This window comes from Schistocerca piceifrons, chromosome 4, assembly GCF_021461385.2.
Source record: "Schistocerca piceifrons isolate TAMUIC-IGC-003096 chromosome 4, iqSchPice1.1, whole genome shotgun sequence".
NCBI classification, from domain to species: domain Eukaryota; kingdom Metazoa; phylum Arthropoda; class Insecta; order Orthoptera; family Acrididae; genus Schistocerca; species Schistocerca piceifrons.
Genome location: NC_060141.1, coordinates 533,350,842 through 533,376,998, shown reverse-complemented (window position 1 = coordinate 533,376,998; position 26,157 = coordinate 533,350,842). Strand labels below are relative to the sequence as shown.

Genomic DNA, 26,157 nt, shown 5'->3' with positions numbered 1-26,157 from the left:
TGGCTGTCCTTAATTTATTTTTTTAAATATATAGGTTACAAGGACTTTTCCGTTCTTTGTAGAATCATGTAAAGATGCTGCTTTAATGCAGCGAAAACGGTGGTGACTAAATCATCAATTAACACCTTTCAGTTGCTTTATTAAAGTTTACTACGAGTTTCAACGGATGTGGCTGCCCTTATTACAGAGTTGTATGCTGATGGATTGTTTCCAAGTTGTGATACGAAATATACCCCTAAGACTCACGTACCTACCTCCAACGAGAAGCACACCCCGTACACATTGCAACATGAACGTCTCATTTGGCCGTCGCTGCCTTCGATGGCTTTCAGCATTTGGAAGCACATATCTTTACGATTTGTCCGACCTCACTGTACGTCTCCAGACTCGTAACGTCCACTTCGTTCGTTTTTTTGATTCATACAAGGTGCGCAGCGTTGTCTGCTACTGTAAGCAATAGCCTTTTACGATATATCCGACGTCTAGTGTGTGTATATCCCATCCCAATGTTCGTTGGGAAAATATTTGAGCTGGACATACCTCCACTGACAGCAGCAGTTCATGTGGTGGTACGAAACTGATTGCCTTTCAAAAGCCGTCTCAAGTCTCCTCAGTGAGGAGCCATTTACGATATCTGTTCTTACGCAGTTTCACATTGATGCGAGAGACACATTGTACTAGGGGCGTTTGAAAAGTCCGTGAAAAAATAAAAACTACTTACTTCTTTGGAGTAAACCTTCCTTATTTTTCGACATAGTCTCCCTTTAGACTTATACACTTCGTCCAACGCTGTTCTAATTTGTTGATCGCTTCCGAATAATATGAATTGTCCAAGTCTGCAAAATAGCTATAGTTTCTGCAATCACCACCTCGTTTAAATAAAATCTTTTTCCCGGCAGCCATTTCTTCAAATTGGGGAGTGAATAGTAGTCCGAGGGAGCCAAGTCTGGAGAACATGGGAGATGTGAAACGAGTTGGAATCCTGTTTCCACTAATTCTGCGACCACAACTGCTGAGGTGTGTGCTGGTGCATTGTCGTGATGGAGAAGGACTTTTTTTGCCGTCCAATCGCCGGCGTTTTTATTTCAGCTCGGTTTTCAAACAGTCCAGTAACGATATATAATATGCACCTGTAATAGTTTTACTCTTTTCCAGATAGTCAATGAGGATTACCCCTTGCGAATCCCAAAAGACAGTCGCCATAACTATTCCAGCCGACGGAATGGTTTTCGCCTTTTTTGGTGCAGATTCTCCCTTGGTAACCAGTTGTTTAGATTGTTGTTTAGTCTCAGGAGTATAGTAATGTATCCATGCTTCATCCACAGTGACAAAATGACGCTTAAAGTCCTGCGGATTCTTCCGGAACAGCTGAAAACTATCCTTGCAACACTTAACACGATTCCGTTTTTCGTCAGGCGTGAGCAATCGCGGAACCCATCTTGCGGATAGCTTTCTCATGTCCAAATGTTTATGCAAAATATTATGTACCTGTTCATACGAGATAACCACAGCACTAGCAATCTCACGCATCTTAACTCTTCTGTCATCCATCACCATATCATGGATTTTATCAATGATTTCTGTAGTCGTAACCTCCACAGGGAGTCCAGAACGTTAAGCATCCCTTGTGCCCATATAGCCACTTCGAAAATTTTGGAACCACTTATAAACTGTTTTAATCGAAGGTGCAGAATCACCTTAATGTTTATCAAGCTTCTCTTTAGTCTCCTGAGGCGTTTTGCCTTTCATAAAGTAATGTTTAATCATGACGCGAAATTCTTTTTCGTCCATTTTTTGACAATCACTCGACTTCCTTGATCCACACGAATGCCAACACAAAGACATAGACCAATATGGCTAAAACTTGGTAAGCGTTCTGTCCAAAGATGCTACTAACTATACATAACCTCCATACGCGCAGGTAGTGCCGTCTCTCGGACTTTACCCGGAATTTTCAAACGCCTCTCGTAGACACGTTGGGTACTATGCTTTTTTTTACACCGAGCAAGGTGATTCAGTTTTCAGCACTCCGTATTCGCTTGCGAGAGGATGACAGTTCAAAACCCTGTCCAGCCATCCCCACTTAAGATTCTTTTAAGACAAACTCCGGAATGTTTCCTTTGAAAAGGCTTGGCTAGTTTCCCCCATTTTCCGCAATATGTGAATTCTGTCGTTGGACTTCATCACTATTCCGTTGGTCTGATGAAGTATGTCAGTGATCAGTCTTTCGGGTCAAAGTTTTGTAAGTGGTCGCTAGGATGAGATGAGACGTGATTGGTGCTTAGGATACTAAACGGCAAGCTCATCAGCGTCCCAATCGGGAGAAAACATCCTCATTGCACGATGTGACGCTGTAAGCTGAATGTTACCACATTACATTAGGCCCTACGTTTGGTCGTATTTTATGAATTGTCACCTACAGTTTGATGTTAAAGTACATATCTACGCTAATTTGATATACCGTATCAGAAATATTTGTGTGTGCGTTTCGTGCCAATTTTCTTGAGTGTCCTGAAGCCAGATAGCGTTTCTGTTTAATACTGGATTCTAAACATTTATATACTACAGTGGTGCTTCGGCAATCAGGGGTTTATCTAACTACTAATGATTAGTAGGTCAGTTTAATATCCAGCATTCCCCTTACAAGTTTTCACTGTACTCTTAATCAGCGAACATACAACCATTACATGCTGAAAAAGGTTAAAGAAGATGATATTCCCACACAATACTTGGCCTGCGCAAAACATACAAAAAACGGTTCTGACTTGATAGATCTTGCTTGCAATAATGTTTTGAAACGTCATATTACCATAGAAAACAAGCTATAATACAAAAACTACCACGTACGGCAACATAAGCTAGAGCATTATTTTAGGATTATGTAATACTTCATTACGTCCAGTGGCTTCTACATCTACATTTACATGGCTACTCTCCAAATAGCATTTTAGAACCTGGCAGAGGGTTAATCGAACCACCTGCACAATTCTCTATTATTCCAATATTGTATAGCGCACGGAAACAACAAACATCTATATCTATTCGTACGAGCTCTGATTTCTCTTATTTATCTTGGTGATCGTTTCTCCTTATACAGGTCGATGTTAACAAAATATTTTCGCATTCAGAGGAGAAAGGTGGTGATGGGAACTTCGTGAGAAGATTCCGTTGCAACGAAAAACGCTTTTCTTGTAATGATCTCCAGCCCAAATCTTGTATTATTTCAGTGACACTCTCCCATACTTCGCGATAATACAAAACGTGCTGACCTTCTTTGAACTTTTTCAATGTACTCCGTCAGCCCTATCTGGTAACGATCCCTCACAGCACAGCAGTATTCTAAAAGAGGACGGACAAGCGTAGTGTAGGCAGTTTCTATGTGTTCCTTCCAATTTAAGTTGTTCGTAATTGTAATATCTAGGTATTCAATTAAATTTATGGCTTTTAGATTAGACTGATTTATCGTGTAACCGAAGTTTAACGAATTTCTTGTAGCACTCATGTGGATGACCTCACACTTTTCGTTATTTAGAGTCAACTGCCAATTTTCGCACCATTCAGATACCTTTTCTAAATCGTTTTGCAATTTTTTTTTATCTTCTGATGACTTTATTAGTCGATAAACGACAGTGCCATCTGCAAACAGCCTAACACGGCTGCTCAGATTGTCTCCCAAATCGTATATAACACTACCTTGGGGAACCCCAGATATCATTTCTGTTTTACTCTATGACTTTCCGTCAGTTAATACGAACTGTGACCTCTCTGACAGGAAGTTACAAATCCAGTCACATAACTGGGACGATATTCCATAAGCACGCAATTTCACTACGAGGCCCTTCTGTGGTACAGTGTCAAAAGCCTTCCGGAAATACAGACATACGGAATCAATCTGAATTCCCTTGTCAATAGCACTCAACATTCCATGCGAATAAAGACCTAGATGTGTTTCACAAGAACGATGTTTTCTGAACCCATGTTGACTGTGTGTCAATAGGCCGTTTTCTTCAAGGTATTTCGTATTGTTCGAACACAATATATGCTCCAAAATCCTACTGCATATCGACGTTAATGATATGGGTCTGTAATTTAGTGGATTACTGGTACTACCTTTCTTGAATATTAGTATGACCTGTGCAACTTTTGAGTCTTCGGGTACGGATCTTTCGTCGTGCGAAAGGTTGTATATGATTGTTAAGTATGGAGCTAATGCCTCAAAACATTCTGAAAGGAGCCTAATTGGTATACAGTCTGTACCAGAAGACTTGCTTTTATTAAGTGATTTAAGTTCCTTCACTACTCCGAGGGTATTTACTTCTACGTTACTCATGTTGGCAGCTGTTCTCGCTTCGAATTCTGGAATATTTGCTTCCTCTTCTTCTGCGAAGGCATTTCGGAAGGCTGTGTGTAGTAACTCTGCTTTGGCAACACTGTCTTCATTAGTATCTCCATTGCTATCGCTCAGAGAAGCCAGCTTTCATCACAAAACACAAAAGACCTCTTCCCCGCCCTCCAATGACCTCTCGCTTGATACCACTGAAGTTGCAAATGGCGATGATGTGGGGTCAGTGGAATGCACGCTATAGGCAGTCTGGCTCGGAGCGGTCCTTGAAATATCTGATTTGTAGCACTTCGTTGTGTCACTGTTGCACTAACTGCTGCTCAGATTGTTGCTCCAGATACAGTACAATGCGCCAAAGCGATACGCCGAACACGGTAGTGCCACGTGGGAGTCCGCAGCCTTGTCTTCTTCCAACCGTGTATTCTAATGATCACCGCTGTTAGCAGTCATGTAAAATGGCTACATCGCTGCCAAGTCTTTCCACAGTCTCGCGGAGCTTGTGGTGGTCCTATTAAACGATCGTGTTCAAACTCGGTGAGGTGTTGATAGTGGTGAATTTGTCACCGTAAACGCATTCATGACTAACATCAACTCATCAAGTGCTGTATGAAAGGTAATTTACGCTCACGACCAATACAACCTGTATTTTAAAGCAAACCTGATTTTCATAACCATAGTGGCACTAATAGCGCCACTCGTATGCGACTTGCGCTACACTGGGATAGACATAATGTTTCAGATGTAAGAACACGCCTACTAACTTTGATTTAGGTCGCACAACTCCATCTTGGTTTTGTGATTTTTTTCCTTCAGTGTATTTTTTTGTTTTTGTTTTTTCGTTTAGACTAAGAAAAGGGTTAAATGAGGGCCGAGAATGGGATTAAAACTCAAAGTGAAAGGATATCAGTGATATGATTCGCTGATGACTTTGGTACCTTCAGTGAAAGAGCAAAAGAACTTCAGGACGTGCTGAACTGAATTAACAGCTGAACGATTCAAGATATGGATTGTGAGAAACCGAAGAAAGACGAAAATAATGAGGAGTAGCACAAATGTGACTAACGATAGGGTTAAAATCAAAATTGGGACTACGAACTAATTAATTCAGCAACTGAAGCAAAATTCCTCATAACGGACGAAGCAATGAGGACGTAAAGGGCAAATTAGCGCAGGCAAGGACGGCACTCGCTGCCAAGAGAAGTAAGAAACGCCGGCCATGTTCTAAAGGAACGTATTTCTAATGTACGTTTGCAGCATAACATTACATGGTGCTTAATCACGGAGTGCGGAACATATAGGAAAGGAGGAAATTGAAGCCTCTGAGAGGGGGTGTTGCAAAATGGTTTTTCCAGTGTTTGTGGTCTGGTATGATGAGAAAAGAGGAGGTTCTTCGCAGAATCGGCGAAGTAAGGAAGATTTGGAAAACACTGGCAAGAAAGAAGCACTGGATGATATCACATGTGTTACAACTTCCATGGTACTAGAGTGAGCTGCAGAGTATAAAAACTGAGACGCATATTTGAATATTTCCAATCAATAAATGAGGCTGTACGGTGCAAGTGCTACTCAGAAATGGAGAGGATTAAATGCGTCTAGCATCACGTTCGCGGTCGATGTGAACCTTGTTTGTTTCATAAATTTAAGTGTGTATCAGGAGAATTGTTTCGATAAGTGACATCACGCTTAGGAAGGAGTTTGTTTCTGTGTAGATAAAGCTCGTAACGAGGTAAATTTCCTTGTATACGGAATGTCAATTAGTATCCTTTTAAGAGAGGTGTTTAGTGGTACAATGTCCAGAAATTCATAGTGGAGGGACAGGAAACGTGCTAGATATGAAGTCGAAGATTCCCGACGGGACACCAGTACGCAATGCTTTTCTAGTCAAGGATATGAATTGTGAAACTGCACTGTATTGACAATCCGAGTGTTCATATTTAGAAAATATCTCGGTTTCGTTTTAAAGACAAGAGATCAAGTAAATAACTAAACTGATTACTACTCTTGAGAACAGTAAATACACAGGGTGTAAATTTTAAGTTGACAAACCAGAATAACTCGAAGAATAAGCCTCACACGAAAATATGTGCAGGATCCAAAGTTGATTATTTTCAAGGGGGACATCTGCTGGTGCTAAAATTAGCCCGCCACCCCTGCCCCCTGTGGATGGGGCGGGATGCAGTTTTAAAATTTCAAATGGGAACCCCATTTTTTATTGCAGAATCAGATTCTACATAAAAAACTACGTACATTTTGTTTTAAAAATTTGTTTTCATTCTTGTTATTTGGCGCTGTAATTCAAGAGAATCCATGTTCTCATTTTTGCGTGGAAAATGGTTACGGATAAATAAAAAATACTTATTTACTTCGTAAATTTTGATTCGCTAAAACTAAAACTCTCCCTCGCTCCCCATAGGGTGGAGCTTGAGAGAGGGGAATTAGAGTTTTACAAATGTTCACCCAAATACTGTATTAATTTTTTCCTCATATTCGGATAAGTTTTGCTGTTTCGTGGTCAAGAAGCCACACAACTTTTAATTGTCAAACAAATCATCTGAGTAGCCAACTAACTAACCAAACATCCTACTTAATAACGAGTGAAATCATTTTTATTTATCCGTAATCATTTTCCATGCAAAAATGAGAACATGGATTACCTTGAATTACAACTACAAGTACCAAGAATCAAAACAAATGTTCAAAACAAAATGTACGAAGTTTTTTTTACGTAGAATCTGATCCCACAAAAAAAAATGGGGGTTCTCATTTGAAATTTTAAAGTTGCCTCCCGCCGCACCCCAAGGGAGCTGGAGTGGCCGGCTAGTTTTAGCACCAGCAAATGTCCCCCTCGAAAATAATCAACTTTGGATTCTATACGTTTTTTCGTATGAAGCTTATTTGTCGAGTTATTCTGGTTTGATAACTTAAAATTAGCACCCTATATACATTTCGAAGATGTATTTGAGTTTTTTTTAATTTGGTAAACGGAAATGCCTCATGGCTAGGGCCTCCCGTCGGGTGTAGCGTTCGACAGGTGCAAGTCTTTCGAGTTGACGCCACTTCGGCGACTTGCGTGTCGATGGGGATGAAATGATGATGATAAGGGCAGCACATCACCCAGTCGCTGAGCGGAGAAAATCTCAGACGCAGCCGTCAGTAGAACCCAGACCGTTTGGCACGACATTCCGCGGCGCTGACCACTCGGCAACCAGGGGCGGACGTTAAAATTTGATATTAAGTTATAATCGATCAGTTTGTGTGTGTGTGTGTGTGTGTGTGTGTGTGTGTGTGTGTGTGTGTTTCCTTACTTTTGATTAGTTTTATGCCACTGTACGTATATAGGTGCTAACATTAATGTCACTGAAATTAAAGTTAGAAATTACTTACAAATTTGTGGAAACGATACATTAATGCCTTCTGTCGAATGGCAACCCTGTACGTTTCAACTGATTGTACTGATCTACCAAGAGGCCAATGAAATAAAAAAAGTGGAAGCTCCACAGTTACTTCGATACTTCAAAAGATACGAAGTTCCAAATAATTACCATGCTATGAATAGTAACCCTTAAAACGTTAGCATTCTTTATTTATTTATTGGCTCATTAACGCTGTTTTTTTAATGTCTACAAAGTTTTAAACGCGTATTCAGTGAAGCAGCATTGTGGTGCTCATGACTGGACAACATTAACTTATTGGTCTTAAATATGTTTTGATGGTGAGAGGGGTGCATTTATTTGCTACTAGAAAGGGAAAAATGTAAGGAATTTAGGAGAATGGGGATGCACTTAATGAATATTGTTTTTAGTCCCTGTGTCATCGAACTCACCTATGTAGAACTCCTAGGTCAGGTGTCCAGATCTCGTCAGTATAAACGTAAACATTTTTTACTACGTCACTACCTGTCCAAGATAAGCGTGAGTCCGTCCAAGCCTGTGGAAAGAAGTACAGCACTATTACTAAATCTCACTAGGATTTGGAAATTTCAAATAATCACTTACGTAATTGAAGATATAAATATTACATGTTCTACTCACAATGTAAATAAGGCCTTCAATCTCCATTACCCGCGCGTATCCATACTGAAACATTATTATAATAAGAAAAATCTATGGATAAACAGGAGACATGACTTACAATTTACAATAATTTTATATTATTCTTTAAATTTGCTTATTTCCTTTTTAATGGCAACAGACTTATGATCAAGACAGTAGAACTACACCGAATGAATATAGCAGAAACATACAACAAGTGCTTACGCTGATACGTAGTACTTACATAAAATATCATAACTCTCATTTAAATATTTTAAATAATTTCTTCATACTGTGGGCCAAAGCCTGCACAATATTGTTACGTCACAGAAAATATATTTGGGTTAACCACATAAAAATTAACATTTCTTCCCTGGTAATGCAAAAAGCCTTATAACGGATAAGTGCTGAGCAGTGACCTAGCCCAGGACGTTGAACTGTCTAGCGCCAGTAGACCAAAATGATGTCATAGGGAGAGAGGTTCCGTCATTGCAGTGACAACGCACCCTGAAGTGAGAAAACTTTTTCAGAAGGCAAGTACTCTCACCGAGGAAATTGGCGTAGCAGAAGGAGCTAGCCAACGCCTCTGAAGCGTGTAGTTGTATAATATTAAAGCTCTGGGTTGTTTCCTTCATAAGATGACGAAGAAAGATGAGCAGAGGTAATGAAGTCATCGTCAGTCAGTGGCGACGACCAGCTATGTCGACGGACTGCTTTTTCGGGGATGAGGGTGCTGCTGTGGAGGGGAACTGGCCAGCAGCGCGCCCCCTTCCCGCTGGCAGCCTGCGCGCTGCCTGCTGAGGACAACATACCACGCCGCCTCGCATCACTCGCCCCCGCAGTGACTCATCAGTGATGATATCTTTGCATTTTCAGTTTATTTATTTTTTTAAAAAAAGACATTTTTACTTCATCCTATCAACAAGAACACTTTGCATGTTTACCTCATTCACACTATTATGTTTCATTCTAATTTTGTTTTGATGTTTTATACTGCTTTGATGTTTCATGATGATTCTTGTATACACACAATATTGTTGTCGTAAGTCCCTTTGTGACCCCAAGGAGGTCTTTAGAGTCTCTACACCCTCCCATAGGTTAAGACCCCTGCCATCTTCCGTGAGGGCCATTCTTAGTCAAGTAATGTTTACTTTGTTTTGCAAGCTAATATTGTTTGCATTCAAATAATAATTACATTGAGCGAATTCACGTACATTCTCCGCACCCACAGAAGGGGGAGGAGTGTAAAGGATGAGCCAGTCAGTAGGAGGTTTTACTTTATTATATGAGCTTCCAAACGGTAGCTTCATTTTTCCATTGCGGCCAAGCCACGGCCGGCAGTGTTAGCTGCCTGTAAATTCTTTCGTCCCACGGTTTAGCAACAGGAAGTCAGCACCGATGAAGGGCACCTTGTTCACACAGTCTCCAGATGTGTACATGATGCCGAACTACGCCGCCTGTGCCAGACTGCCGAGCCGTTCTAGGCGCTACAGTCTGGAACAGCGCGACCGCTTCCGTCGCAGGTTCGAATCCGGTCTCGGGCATGGATGTGTGTGATGTCCTTAGGTTAGTTAGGTTTAAGTAGTTCTGACTTCTAGGGGACTGATGACCTTAGAAGTTAAGTCCCATAGTGCTCAGAGCCATTTGAACCATTTTTCTTTCTTTTTCTTTTGTGCCAGACTCTGAGTCGAAGACCACGCACAGTAGACAATGATACCACCAGTCACCTATTCCGGATTTACGCTCCGCAAGCACCAAGTACTCCTCTGAACATAAGATTGCACACAGACTGCATGGCGTCTTCATACTGTCAGATCACTTACTGGCTCACTGCTTCCTGAGAGTGTACGCTTCCTGGTGGAGTGTATGTTCTGATACAGACCGTTAGCTGCCTGCTACCTTGCTGTTTCTCTCCAGTCCAGGAGCTGATCTTCGGCCAGAGCAAGCGCACGCTTTCGAAAATGAGAATTCTGAGGTCGGCGGTTCGAATACTATCCTCTCCTGAACTGTATTCTGTGCTCGAGTTGGGCTAACAGTCTGGTCGGGACTGTTGCCAGTGCCGGCTTTCTGATGACTACATCGTATGGCAAAACATGTTAGTGTCATCGACGTACATCACACGTTATGTCAATTGTGGCTTACATAGAGCGATATGAGCTTTTCTTAGTGTGGGCACGGAGGGGTATGAACCTATCTCAGTGTGTACCAACAGGGAGGTGTCAAATGTCAGAATTATTGAGGTACAGTCAGTAGTACCCACTATTAACCTTACGGTTGTTTTTGAGGTACGGATATAGAGGTAACTGTAGTAGCGGTAGTTGTGGTGGGATGTCAGGATAGGTGGTGTAATTAGATATATCACCATATAAGGCAATGATGAGGTGAGATTATTATCTGGGCCACCAGACTGAAGCCAAGTTCATGTCCACTGATAAATCGTAAATATATTACAGTCAAGTATTACTCCATCAGGCGAGGGATCTGTGTTGTTTAGTGAGTGTCCAGGATAGGACGCCTGTGCTGAAGTTAACATGTGGCCCTCGCCAACGTTGCCAACTCGCAGAAGTAAGCGAGGCACAGTTCTGTTATCAGGACTATGGTAGCGAGGAAGAGCGGAAGAGCAACATCAGAGTACAGACTTCGGTGGCAGCCTGCTGTACCGACCTCTACAGGAGTCGGCTGAGGTGGCTAGCACACACCTGTGGCTCAGTACTTCAGTAGCTGGCGCACAACTAGGGCTCAGTAACTGGAACATTTTTTTTGAGTCATCTGTCTTTTGACTGACTTGATGCGGCGAGCCACGAATTCTTCTCCTGTGCCAACCTCTTCATCTGAGATTAGCACTTGCAACCTACGTCCTCAGTTGTTGCTGTATGTTTTCCAACCTCTGCCTTCCTCTCCAGTTTATACCCTCTACAGCTGCCTCTAGTACCTTGGAAGTCATTCCCTCATGTCTTAACAGATGTCCTATCATCCTGTCCAATCTCGTTGTTAGTGTTTTCCATATAATTCTTTCCTCTCCGATTCTGCGCAGAACCTTCTCACCTTATCAGTCCACCAAATTTTCAACGTTAGTCTGTAGCACCACATCTCATACCCTCGACTCTCCTCTGCTGCGGTTTTCTCACAGTCCATATTTCACTAACATACGATGCTGTGCTCCAAACGTACATTCTCAGAAATTTATTCCTCAAATTAAAACCTATGTTTGATACTAGTAGACTGTTCTTGACCAGAAATAACCTTTTTACCATTGCTAGTCTGCTTTTGACGTCCTCCTTGCTCCATCAATCATTGGGTATTTTGCTGCGTAGGTAGCTGAATTCCTTAAACTTCATCTTCTTGGTGACCATCAGTACTAATGTTAAATATCTCTCTGTACTCATTTCTGCTGGTCATTACCTTCGTCTTTCTTCGAATTACTCTCGGTCCAAATTCTGTACTCATTAGACTGTTCATTTAATTCAGCAGATCATGTAATTCTTCATCACTTTCACTCAGGATAGCAATATCATCAGCGAATTGTATGATTGATATCCTTTCACCTTGAATTTTAATTCCGCTGCTGAACCTTTTTCTTATGTCCATCACTGCTTCTTCGATGTAGAGGTTGAACAGTATGGGTGAAAGTTTACATCCCTGTCTTACACCATTTTTAATCCGAGCACTTCGTTCTTGGTCGTCCACTCTTATTTTTCCCTCTTGGCCCTTGTAGGTATTGTATATTACCCATCTCTCCCTACAGCTTACCCCTTTTTTTCTCAGAACTACTAACATTTTGTAGCATTTTACATTGTCATATGGATGTGTCTTGATTTTTCTGTAGTCCTGCAAGTGTCCCTCTATAATATGTTGGATTTTAAGCACAGAACGAGGATAAGGTGTTAGTATTACATATCTCAGAGCTTTGGGAGTAACGTTTTCCAGAAAACTCTACAGAGCGAAAGTCTAATGTGACATAATAGAGATGATTTTAATTGTTTACATGTGTTAAATTTTTCACCAAACCTGCAATCTTTGTTATCCAAGTTATTATTTGTTGTATAGACTATATTGCTTAGCTGGAAGTTGTTAACTGACGTTTCAAATAACTGTTTTAGTAAACTCTTTCATTTCCTTGATCAATTTATTATTCATCTGTGTTCTGTGGCAGAAAATGCTGTTTTGAGTTTGTATTCTTTCTTAGTAAATGTAAGTTCAGACTGTACCTTGTTCCATGGACATGGCCCGGTCTGGCTGTGCAGTAGATGTAGCAGTTATTTTAATGTTCATTACTGGTCCATAGATGTATGCACATGGTGTAATTAAAGTACTCATGTTTAGGAAATATCCTTACAACGATATAGATTAACATTTTTCGTTATTACTCTGATGGTCCATATATGTATATAGAAAACTGAATTCAAATTTTGTGAATTTTTGCACGCTAAAAAATCCTTAGCACAGTATTGACTGTACCTGAATAGTTTGTAACTTAAAGACACTGGCTGCTACACAGTGATGCCACACGGCTAAGGTGTAACATGTCGGTGACACTATGTGTGGCTTAAGACTACTCAAACTGACAATTTGTATTCATTCCTAGAGCTTCTGTATTCGTTACGATGTATCTGTCATTTTATTCCTTAAAGGAAATTAATGGTTTTTTCCTTACATTGAATATAACTTTATTACGTATTGGCCGATTGTAAAGGAGTTTCAGTTCCTTTCTTTGCAAGGAGTTCTCCAGTTTTCTCAAGTGCTTCAATATTACTGTCATTGGCGAAGAGAATATTTTACCACTTTACTGTAAGCTTGCTGTGGTTCACAACCACATGGGTCCTGATATGAAAAGAAGTGGCACTCCAGACCATCACTCCTGGTTGTAGGGCCATATCCCGCCACTGTCTGGGATGTCTCCAGAAACGTCTTCGCTGCTCGGCAGGGTTCATTTCAAAGCGAGACTCATCACCGAGGACAATTCTATTTCAAACAATGACTGCTCGTCATTCTGACGATCTAACGCGCCGCTTAGACAGAAGTAGGCGCGATATCCCTCAGGAGGACACCCAACTCTTCCGAACGAGGAAAAGATAACTGTAAAGTTAGGAACATGGTATGTTGTAATATACAAAGTGCAAGAGGTCAAGGATGGCTGATGTGTGCAATTATCCCACTATAGACTGGGATGAAAGACAGGATGTTTGGCGCGGCAGCTGGTACATTGTGTCAGTTGGATGGCAATTGAAAGTCACAGGAACACTGAGATAACCATACTGTCTTTTTTGCTAACAAGAGTAGTATGGGATTAGTTGAGGTGACGTCTCGCTGCGGTCAGCATCTGCAGCACAGTTAGCCTTAAAAAGTGGTGCGTGTTTACCTCGCTATGCGACCCCAGACGGTGATCGGCTTATGGAGTCACTCTGGCAGACAGGCGTGCAGCGGTGAAGTCATGATGTTAGCATCTCAGTGAGAGTGGTGTGGCACAGATGCACTCATGCAGTAGCAGAGTCGACGTGCGCAAGGTTACGTACACTTTGTGATCAAAAGTATCCGGACACCTGGCTGATAATGACGTACAAGTTCGTGGCGCCCTCAGTCGGTAATGCTGGAAATCTGTATGTGTTGGCCCACCCTTAGCCTTGATGACAGCTTCCACTCACGCAGGCATACGTTCAGTCAGGTGCTCGAAGGTTTCTTGGGCAATGGCAGCCCATTCCTCACGGAGTGCTGCACTGAGGAGAGGTATCGATATCGGTCGGTGAGGCCTGGCACTAAGTTGGCTTTCCAAAACATCCCAAAGGTGCTCTGTAGGATTCAGCTCAGGACTTAGTACAGGCCAGTCCACTACAAAGATTTTATTGTCATGTAACCACTCCGCCACAGTCCGTGGATTCTGAACAGGTGCTCGATCGTGTTGAAAAATGCAACCACCATACTCGAATTGCTCTTCAACAGTGGGAAGCCAGAAGGCACTTAAAAGGTCAATGTAGGCCTGTGCTGTGATAGTGCCACGCAAAACAACAACGGGTACAAGGCCGTTACATGAAAACATGACCACACCATAACACCACAGCCTCCGAATTTTACTGTCGACGCTACACACTCTGGCAGATGACGTTCACCGGGCATCCGCCGTACCCACACCCTGCCATCGGATTGCCACATTGTCTACCGTGATTCGTCACTCCACACAAGGTTTCTCCCCTGTCCAGTTGTCCAATGTTTGCGTTTCTTACACCAAGCAAGGCGTCGTTTGGAATTTACCGGCGTGATGTGTGGTTTATGAGTAGCCGCCCGACCATTAAATCCAAGTTTTCTCATCTCCCGCCTAACTGTCATAGCACTTGCAGTGGATCCTGATGCAGTTTGCCATTCCTGTGTGATGGTTTGGATAGATGTATGCCTGTTGTACATTACGACCCTCTTTGACTGTCGGCGGTCTCTGTCACTCAACAGACGAGGTCGGCCTGTACGCTTTTGTCCTGTTCGTGTCTCTTCATGTTTGCACTTCACTATCACATCGGAAAACAGTGGATAAAACAGTGGACCTAGGAATGTTTAGGAGTGTGAAAATCTCGCGTACAGACGTATGACACAAGTGACACCCAATCACCTGACAACATTCGAAGTCCGTGAGTTCCGCGGAGCGCACCATTCTGCTTTCGCGCAACGTCTAATGACTGAGGTCGCTGATATGGAGTACCTGGCAGTAGGTGGCAGCACAATGCACGTAATATGAAAAAAAACGTATATTTTTGAGAGTGTTCGGATACTTTTTAATCACATATTGCAGCATCTATACAGTGAGTGACCCCCAGGTGCGAACCCAATGAAGGCTCAGACACGCCATTTGAAGTAGGTACTTGTCAGCCAGCAAACGATCCCCAGCTGGAAGGCTGCCATTCTTTTCCCGACAGCGTCAGGCATACGCGCAGCCCACAGTTTCGCATGCCACGGAGGCAGCATCTACGTAGTAGCCGCATGCTTGAGCACCCACAGTGGATCGATAACTGTCACGGAGTACATCTCGGAAGTGATGGCAGACAGTGACAGCACTTATAGCTGCGGCGTGCAGTGTTTATGGTCACTCGTCTGACCATGTTTTCACAGGACATAATTTCTTAACACATAGGTCATGGAAGCGGTGTAGGACCACTAGGACCAAACACGTACGTGGTGAAATTCCAGTCGGCCCTGCGACAGTCTGATCCCTCACACTATGCTTTGACGACTATATCCCAGCCCTATCAACACTATCAAGGCTGTATGTGAGGTAATCACCCTGGCTCTAGTGCGAGGGTGGTGCCTTCAGTCACAGCAACTGTGTACCATGTTTCCGCCACGCAATTTTCTCTGTAATGTATTTTCCATATTCCACTCCTAATGTGCAACTTTACCTGCATCTCCTATGCCTCCAAGTATGAGTTCCAAAAGGTTCCAGTATGTTTTTACGCATAAGAAAGTCAGTTTATTGAAGATATTGGTCACTTTCCACGCATAACTTCAATATTTTACTTGACGTACTGCCTCCTAGTGCGTACACCGTTTTTTGCCGGTATTCATCACTGATTATCATATTTATCGTCATGTTATGCAGTCACCATTCATGGCCCTAACAAGCTGCTTTTAAGCCTCTTGTTTTACTGCACACTACTAACATCCCGAAAAATCCCCTGTGAAGTCCAGGTGGGTCGTTTTATGAACCACACCACCGAAAAATCTTGATATGCGAGAAGGAGGTGATTTATATGTCTGACCTTCTTATAAACCTTGGTATATCAGGGTATTCCTCACCCTTAAAAGACGGTTTCCCCTTCTTGTGTCGTATCAATTTAATCCAAGTTAAATTCAACGGCTATGGTACTCGTATTTCTGCACTGGTTTTAATCTACGTAGTGCTACCTGTTGGCTTGATAACAACAAGGTCTCCGTCTTACTTACACTGACCCACATTTGCAGCTTGCTACATCGTGCATTCTGTTCTATCCACGCTTAATCAAAATTCTGTAGGCTTTATAACTCGCTTACATATATTTCTCTTCCATGTTTTTCTTACTTTCGCACACAAGGACTAACCCATCTGTTCAGGTGAGAGCTAGTTAATGTCATCATCGCGGATTTAATTCCATTGAGACATACTAAGTACGATGGCACGCAGAAAGGGAATACCTCCTAATTTTTTATGTGAAAACTCTTGAAACATTTTAAATTTAACGAACGTTGTTAGCTTTCCCTACATGTATTATTCATGTCTACATATTTATTTCTCAACATTGTCATCCTGGTGACGAACACGTTGCACCCAACAAGAGACCAGTTTGTTTATACCGTCACTAAAGAATGTTTCACTTCGTTGAAGAAGTCACAACCTAACCTGTGCTTGCATCGCTTCACCACTATCGAACTGAAGTTCTCGAAGGCGTTCTTTAAGTTTTGGAAACAAATGACAATCGGATGGGGCAAAGCCTATACTGTATGGTGGATGATCAATGACACTGAACCCAAGACTTCATATTGTTGCAGATGTTGCAGGGCTTGAGTGTGAACTGGTATTTGTCACGCTGAACAAGAGGGTGCTCCAAGTCCGGAGGAACGCTTCAAATTTGAAACTCGGTTAAAGCACGCCATTTCCTAAGCAACGACATAGTTACATTGCACACCGATAGGCTACAATTTGGAACTCTCTAGCGGCAGAGAGCTGCAGATACCTAGACATATTAACAACTTAAGTTTTATTTAAAAAAAAAAAAAACTTTAAGCCTTTCACATTAAAAACTCGGAGACATTACTTTCAGCGTGCCATTGTGTTTATTGGGGAAGACGAGAATCTAATAAAACCAGGATGTAGTGATCACTGCACAGATGTTTCTTAACCGAGCGGTACGGTCGATTTGCAGGAACCTCACCAGATCCACGTTGAGGAGGTCAATATAGAGTCTCACTTTCAGCTGGTCACCAGGGGGCGGCAGTGCGCGATCGTAGTTCTTGAATAAGGCAGACCGCACTGCCGCTATCTGGGACGCGGAAGCCGAAACCGCTTCCACTGCACGCCGTTCACCTGTCGAGGAAGGAGTATCATACACTGCTGCGTAAAACATCCCAACAGGTGACGTCAATAAGATTAACACATACATAAGCAACTGAGGTGGTGTAACGATTTCTGCGAATCATAACGTGAGGAAGGTGTTACAAAAATAAAGAACACAGAAATAGCACCTAAATTATTTGATAAATGCTATCTTGAAGAACAGAAACAAATTACATCTGTTTACATTTAGAGCAATGTAAATAGGAAAAAACACACTTGTGGCTTCGTGTATGGAGTAGGATAAAAATGGTCAATAGATCTTTTGAAACTGACGGAAAACAAAGAGGGAAAACTAGTGTTTGACGTCCTGCCACAGCTTAATTGATCAAAAACGAGGCAAAGGTTGGTACTGAACACGGTTGGGGAAAGAGATCAAAATGTCATTTTCTAATCAACTCTCTCGGAAATTAACTTACAAGATGTAGGGAAAACAAGAAAAGTGTACATACGGGTAGCTGGACGATAATTTAAACACTATTGCTACCTAGCATTCGAGCCTATCTATTGACCCCACTTCTCTCACTGGATTAGAGTTTGTGTTACATGTGTGTCTTAATGAGCACCTTGTAGTTGGTGATCAAACTAAAGTTTGTTGGGACCAAATTTTTGCAATACAGTGAATGCTCGTAGACAGTTGTAGTTTGTTTGTGAAGTTATGTTAAAGAATCTCAGCATGAAACGAGGATATGTTCGTACTGATGACTCTAATTTACTGTGTAGTATTGTTGTAATGGAACAGACCACAGATAGTGCAACAACCGCACAAAGTTGCCACTAATAATCTGATGCCGAGAATTTGATATTTACACTACTTACCAGCATTTTCACTGTTGTTTTCAGTCAGAGAGAGTTTAACTTGACTTAATGTTGAACTTTGAGAAGCGTGTTCGTTTGGGACCTGAAGAGTCCGGTGAATGCCACTCTAGAAATTATTGCTCGAACCTAGCCAGTTAAGTTTTATCTGTAGTAAACACTAATATCATTAAATGTGGCAAAGATATCTACTGCAAGTATCGTCCGTATAATATTCTGCTTGTCATAAAATATGTGAGGTGTAGATCTCAAATAGATCTGCTTATCCTAAATCTATTTATGATACTGTTAAAAGATCTCCTAAGGTAAAATGTGTTAACGATAGTGATAACATTACATATCTCATCGATAGTAGCTGATTTAGTACCACCATCTGTAGCGCTTTTGCTATCTGTTATTCCGCTCGTTGAAAGTGAGTAACGAGATTTTACACATTAGTCGTCAACTAAAGAAGTCGAATTGCGCACAGCACCGAGCCCAAATGTATCTCTATGCTTGCAACAGATAAAATATTGTTTCAGTCATGACCCAGAGCTTTGATAAACAGAAAACTTTATACAAGTAGCCAAGATACTGTTAAGAACTTCATTTTGCCGGACGGAGTGGCCGTGCGGTTCTAGGTGCTACAGTCTGGAACCGCGAGACCGTTACGGTCGCAGGTTCGAATCCTGCCTCGGGCATGGATGTGTGTGATGGCCTTAGGTTAGTTAGGTTTAAGTAGTTCTAGGAGACTGATGACCTCAGAAATGGAGTCCCATAGTGTTCAGAGCCATTTGAACCATTTTTTGAACTTCATTTTTCTGTAACTAGTTTCGACTATTGCCTCATCATCTGGCAGACTTTAAAGCATTAATCAGAGTAAAGCCTACATATCTGTAGGTACAAACTGTGTTATATTAACACCTAATGTTTTAGTAGCAAGTGATCGCCCCTTTTTTTCCACAACATTAACTACAAATTCGGCACATTTGGTGAATATGGATACCTGGCATAAATTTTGATTTAAGCTTTAACGTTTTCCAGATAATGAGACATTTGCAACAACAAACAAAAAGACCCAGTAAAGTGTGCAGGCCGAAGTGGCCGTGCGGTTAAGGGCGCTGCAGTCTGGAACAGCAAGACCGTTACGGTCGCAGGTTCGAATCCTGCCTCGGGCATGGATGTTTGTGATGTCCTTAGGTTAGTTAGGTTTAACTAGTTCTAAGTTCTAGAGGACTAATGACCTCAGCAGTTGAGTCCCATAGTGCTCAGAGCCATTTTTGAACCCAGTAAAGTGCAAGTACGTCAATAACAAAATAATTAAAAGTTTTATGTGGGCAAATTTATAATTTCGAACGTGTTGTTATTGAAATGTTCTGGAAATACGTTTGTCAGTTGTATCCTCATCAACAGGGACACCGGGTTTCAACTTAGCAAGGCCTGGAAACCATTATTAAACACCATCAAAGAGCAACGGCACGAGCGGACGCGAGATCCTTCCGCCACGGCGGACGGAGATGACCTGCGCCTACCACCGGGCGTGGCTGCAGCTACCCCCACCCCTCCCACCACGCGGCGCCCCGTCGGCCGTCCGCGCCGGGGTACGACTCGGGACCCCGCGGACATAAATACCACGGACACAGGGCAGACAGATCATTCCATCAGCACCACCTGATGATGGCGGAACGGTTATTCGTCGAAATATCGTGGAACTTCGACGATCGGATCCGGCTGGACACCCGAGAACCTTGGATACAGGCACTTTTTTTTTCTCTTTTTTTTTTTTTTATCATCAGTCTACTGACTGGTTTGATGCGGCCCGCCACCAATTCCTTTCCTGTGCTAACCTCTTCATCTCAGAGTAGCACTTGCAACCTACATCCTCAATTATTTGCTTGACGTATTCCAATCTCTGTCTTCCTCTACAGTTTTTCCCCTCTACAGCGCCGGCCGGAGTGGCCTTGCGGTTCTAGGCGCTACAGTCTGGAGCCGAGAGACCGCTACGGCAGCAGGTTCGAATCCTGACACGGGCATGGATGTGTGTGCTGTCCTTAGGTTAGTTAGGTTTAATTAATTCCAAGTTCTAGGCGACTGATGACTTCAGACGTTAAGTCGCATAGTGCTCTGAGCCATTTGAACCCTCTACAGCACCCTCCAGTGCCATGGAAGTCATTCCCTCATGTCTTAGCAGATGTCCTATCATCCTGTCACTTCTCCTTATCAGTGTATTCCTCTCCTATCATATTCTTCGTAATACCTCCTCATTCCTTACCTTATCAGTCCACCTAATTTTCAACATTCGTCTATAGCACCACATCTCAAATGCTTCGATTCTCTTCTGTTCCGGTTTTCCCACAGTCCATGTTTCACTACCATATAATTCTGTACTACAGTCGTACATACTCAGAAATTTCTTCCTCAAATTAAGGCCGGCATTTGATATTAGTAGACTTTTCTTGGCCAGAAATGCCTTTTTTTCCCATAGCGAGTCTGCTTTTGATGTCCTCCTTGCTCCGTCCGTCATTGGTTATTTTACTGCCTAGGTAGAAGAATTCCTTAACTTCATTGACTTCGTGACCATCAATCCTGATGTTGAGTTTCTCGCTGTTCTCATTTCTACTACTTCGTCTTTTTCCGATTTACTCTCAAACCATACTGTGTACTCATAGACTGTTCATTTCGTTCAGCATATCATTTAATTCTTCTTCACTTTCACTCAGGATAGCAATGTCATCAGCGAATCGTATCATTGATACTCTTTCACCTTGTATTTTAATTCCACTCCTGAAGCTTTCTTTTATTTGCATCATTGCTTCCTCAGTGTACAGATTGAAGAGTAGGGGCGAAAGGCTACGGCCTTGTCTTACACCCTTCATAATACGAGCACTTCGTTCCTGATCGTCCACTCTTATTATTCCCTCTTGGTTCTTGTACATATTGTGTATGACCCATCTCTCCCTATGCCTTACCCCTACTTTTTTCAGAATCTCGAACAGCTTGCACCATTTTATAATGTTGAACGCTTTTTCCAGGTCGACAAATCCTATGAAAGTGTCTCTATTTTTCTTTAGCCTTGCTTCCATTATTAGCCGTAACGTCAGAATTGCCTCTCTCGTCCCTTTACTTTTCCTAAAGCCAAACTGATCGTCACCTAGCGCATTCTCAATTTTCTTTTCCATTCTTCTGTATATTATTCTTTTAAGCAGCTTCGATGCATGAGCTGTTTAGCTGATTGTGCGATAATTCTCGCACTTGTCAGCTCTTGCCGTCTTCGGAATTGTGTGGATGTTGCTTTTCCGAAAGTCAGATGGTACGTCTCCAGACTCATATATTCTACACACCAACGAAATAGTCGTTTTGTTGCCACTTCCCCCAATGATTTTAGAAATTCTGATGGATGTTCAAAAAAAAATGGTTCAAATGGCCCTGAGCACTATGGGACACAACTGCTGAGGTCATAAGTCCCCTAGAACTTAGAACTACTTAAACCTAACTAACCTAAGAACATCACACACATCCATGCCCGAAGCAGGATTCGAACCTACGACCGCAGCGGTCGCGCGGTTCCAGACTGTAGCGCCTAGAACCGCTCGGCCAGATGGAATGTTCTCTATCGCTTCTGCCTTATTTGACCGTAAGTCCTCCAAAGCTCTTTTAAATTCCGATTCTAATACTGGATCCGCTATCTCTTCTAAATCGACTCCTGTTTCTTCTTCTATCACATCAGACACATCTTCACTCTCATAGAGGCTTTCATTGTATTTTTTCCACCTATCTGCTCTATCCTCTGCATTTAACAGTGGAATTCCCGTTGCACTCTTAATGTTACCACCGTTGCTTTTAATGTCACCAAAGGTTGTTTTGACTTTCCTGTATGCTGAGTCTGTCCTTCCGACAATCATATCTTTTTCGAAGTCTTCACATTTTTCCTGCAGCCATTTGGTCTTAGCTTCCCTGCACTTCCTATTTATTTCATTCCTCAGCGACTTGTATTTCTGTATTCCTGATTTTCCCCGAACATATTTGTACTTCCTCCTTTCATCAATCAACTGAAGCATTTCTTCTGTTGCCCATGGTTTCTTCGCAGCTACCTTCTTTGTACCTATGTTTTCCTTCCCAACTTCTGTGATGACCCTTTTCTGAGATGTCCATTCCTCTTCAACTGTACTGCCTACTGCGCTATTCCTTATTGCTGTATCTGTAGCGTTAGAGAACTTCAAGCTATCTCGTCATTCCTTAGTACTTCCGTATCCCACCTCTTTGCGTATTTATTCTTCCTGACTAATGTCTTGAACATCAGCCTACTCTTCATCACTACTATATTGTGATGTGAGTCTATATCTGCTGCTGGGTACGCCTTACAGTCCAGTATCTGATTTCGGAATCTCTGTCTGACCATGATGTAATCTAATTGAAATCTTCCCGTATCTCCCGGCCTTTTCCAAGTATACTTTCTCCTCTAGTGATTCTTGAACAGGGTATCCGCTATTACCAGCTGAAACTTGTTACAGAACCCAATTAGTCTTTCTCCTCTTTCATTTCTTGTCCCAAGCCCGTATTCTCCTGTAACCTTTTCTTCTACTCCTTCCCCTACAACTGCATTCCAGTCGTCCGTGACTATTAGACCTTCGTCCCCCTTTACATACTGCTTTACACTTTCAATATCCACATACACTTTCTCTATCTGTTCATCTTCAGCTTGCGACGTCGGCATGTGTACCTGAACTATCGTTGTCGGTGTTGGTCTGCTGTCGATTCTGATTAGAACAACCTGGTCACTGAACTGTTCACAGTAACACACCCTCTGCCCTACCTTCCTATTAATAACGAATCCTACACCTGTTATACTATTTTCTGCTGCTGTTGATATTACCCGATACTCATCTGACCAGAAATCCTTGTCTTCCTTCCACTTCACTTCACTGACCCCTACTATATCTAGATTGAGCCTTTGCATTTCCCTTTTCAGATTTTCTAGTTTCCCTACCACGTTCAAGCTTCTGACATTCCACGCCCCGACTCGTAGAACTTTATCCTTTCGTTGATTATTCGATCTTTTTCTCATGGTAACGTACCCCTTGGCAATCCTCTCCCGGAGATCCGAATGGGGGACTATTCCGGAATCTTTTGCCAATGGAGAGATAATCATGATACTTCTTCTATTACAGGCCACATGTCCTGTGGATACACGTTACGTGTCTTTAATGCAGTGGTTTCCATTGCCTTCTGCATCCTCATGTCGTTGATCATTGCTGATTCTTCCGCCTTTGGGGGCCATTTCCCACCCCTAGGACAAGAGAGTGCCCTGAACCTCTATCCGCTCCTCCGCCCTCTTTGACAAGGCCGTTGGCAGAATGAGGCTGACTTCTTATGCCGGAAGTCTTCGAATGCTAATGCTGATTATTTATCAAAGTTCAGGCAGTGACGGGGATCGAACCCGGGACCGAAGACGTTTTGATTATGAAACAAAGACGCTACCCCTAGACCACTTCGTCAATGGATACAGCACATTCGCCGGGAAAGCCTCAGATCAGATGTGTTTCTGTTACTGATGACAAGCTATTCATTTCACAATTTGTGACGGCTAAGTCATCCTTCCAGAGAATGTGGATGACTGGAACTAAACGGTTAAAAAGTTGCACACAGATTATCTTAAATGGAGTTCAAGCATTAACTTATAGGAAATGGAGTATTTGTTTAATAAAAGAGTGGATCAAGGCCTCACGTTACGTTTCGAACCTGTGAGGTCTGTGAAATCTTCTTATATTTGGCAGTCATTATTAACAGTGATGGATCCAATAAAATCAAATTTAAGAACCACACTGGCGAAGGCATACTAGCAACCAACACTTCCAAAATGCCTTCTCCATTGCCAGTAAGTTCATTTTAATTCTTTCTGTTACTTCGTATGTTTCTGCTCTGTACATTACTATACTTTCTACAATAGTTTAAATATCATAACTTCGTTTCTGATGTAATGTGTGTGTGTGTGTGTGTGTGTGTGTGTGTGTGTGTGTTCCATAAATCAATGCAGTCATGATTAAGTGAACAGGAAAGTCAGTAAAAGTGGAGTAAAACTTCAGCTGCTAAATCCAGCAAAGTGAGCAGATAAGTGAAATAAATACATTGAAAGTCTCTACGAGGGGAGGAATTCCTCACAACGTGACAGAAGAAGAAACGAAAATAAAGTTTAAAAACAAACAGACTCCAGTTTTACAGTCAGTGTTTCAGAGAGTTTTGGAAGACTTTCTGTCCAATATAAGAGAAAGTGTAAACAATATTCATTCGAAATTTCTAAATCAAAACAAGCGTTATTCAACTTGGTGTGTAGAATCTGCCAGTCTGTTGTAAAATTATCTCCCACACAGTCCCGAAGGTATCGAAGATCGATAAGTGTGAGAGCTGTCACACAATAGGATTAACAGGTAATGTGTGCATGTTGACGATAAGATTAACATACAGAAAAATGGAAAACAAAATTCAGGACCTGTTCGACAATAAATAGTTTGCCTTTAGAAAAGGAAATGGCAACACAGATGGATTTCTGCCATTGAACTCGGTAACGTGAGCAAGTTCAGGAAAATATAAAACACATTCATAGGATTTTCTGATTTAGAAAAGAGCGTTCAGCAGTGCAAAATGGTGCAAGATGTTAAAAATTCTGATACAGTGTTAAACTATAGGGTAAGACGAGTAATATGCAATCTGTATAAGCCCCAAGAGGGAACAATGAGAAGGGAAGACAAACAACGAAGTCCTTGGATGAAAAATAGGGTTACAGCAGAGATTCGATGATTCTCTGTTACAGTTCTAGCTATACATCCAAGAAGTGGAAACAAACAAGAGGGAATTCCTGGCCAACACAAGTCTACTAGTATCAAATATTGGCCTTAATTTGAGGAAAAAAGTGTGAGAATGTATGTTTGGAGCACATTTCTCTATTACAGTGAATTCATGGTGAAAGGATAGCAACAGTGGGATCTGCCGATATCACTATCATCAGTGAAAATGAAGATTACCAGAACTTGTTGGATTAACAGTCCAATAAATGGAGACTGTGGATTGAGGATAAACAAAAGAAAGGCTAAATTAATGAGAAGTATCAGAAATGAGATATGCTATGAAATTACCGTGACTATAAGCGACCAAGAATTAGAGGAGTTACGGAATAATAATGCCTTGGGAGTTAAATTACACAACGAAGAGAGTAGGGCATAAAAAGCAGACTAACACAGGCAAGAGATAATTCATGCCAAGCATAAGTCTGCTAGTATCAAACATTGGCCGTAATATGAGGAAAAAATGTATGAGACTGCATGTTTGAAGCGCATTACTGTATAGTAGTGAATCATGGATTGAGTAGACACCAGAAAAGAAGAGGATCGAAGCATTTGAACGGTGAAAATTGGGATGACTAGTATGAGGACATTCTCCACAGAAGAGGTGAAGAAAGAATTAAACGGAAATCACTGACAAGAAGAAGTTATTTGATGATGGGACATGTTTTGAGACATCAGGAAATAACTTCCACGGTTCTGGATGGAGCTGCAGAGGGTAAGAAATTTTTGGAAAGAGAGAGAGACAGGAATTAGAAAAAAAAATAGTTGAGAACTTATATTACGACTGCATCTCTGAGCCGAACAGTGGAATTTGTTGAGAACTTTATCATTCCGTCAGAAGATAAAAAGTTCATCTAGGGTCAGTACCTTTAGTGACACTAGGAGAGAATATGATGTCTTTAAATTAGTTATCCATGGTTTATTTTACAGAATGAATTGTTGTTAACGTATGTTCATTATATTTCCAGTACATATAATTAGTGTCAATTTTTTAAATTACAGAGTGAAGCTACAATAAAATTTTCAGTTGTTATTTTTTTTTCTTTAGGTTGTGGTTCCTGAGTAGCTGAACATTTGATAATG

General features: G+C 41.8%; 1 protein-coding gene across 1 annotated transcript in view; it reads right to left on the bottom strand.

The window, feature by feature from the left end:
- Nucleotides 1–26,157, bottom strand: part of LOC124795525 (neuronal acetylcholine receptor subunit beta-3-like) — a 144,098-nt gene that overhangs the window by 107,656 nt on the left and 10,285 nt on the right. The window contains exons 2-4 of the mRNA XM_047259596.1: nucleotides 17,262–17,413; nucleotides 8,374–8,418; nucleotides 8,166–8,269 (exon numbers count right to left, since the gene is read on the bottom strand). Of these exons, the coding sequence (XP_047115552.1) occupies nucleotides 8,166–8,269; nucleotides 8,374–8,418; nucleotides 17,262–17,413 (301 nt within the window). The remainder of the gene's footprint in view (nucleotides 1–8,165; nucleotides 8,270–8,373; nucleotides 8,419–17,261; nucleotides 17,414–26,157) is intronic.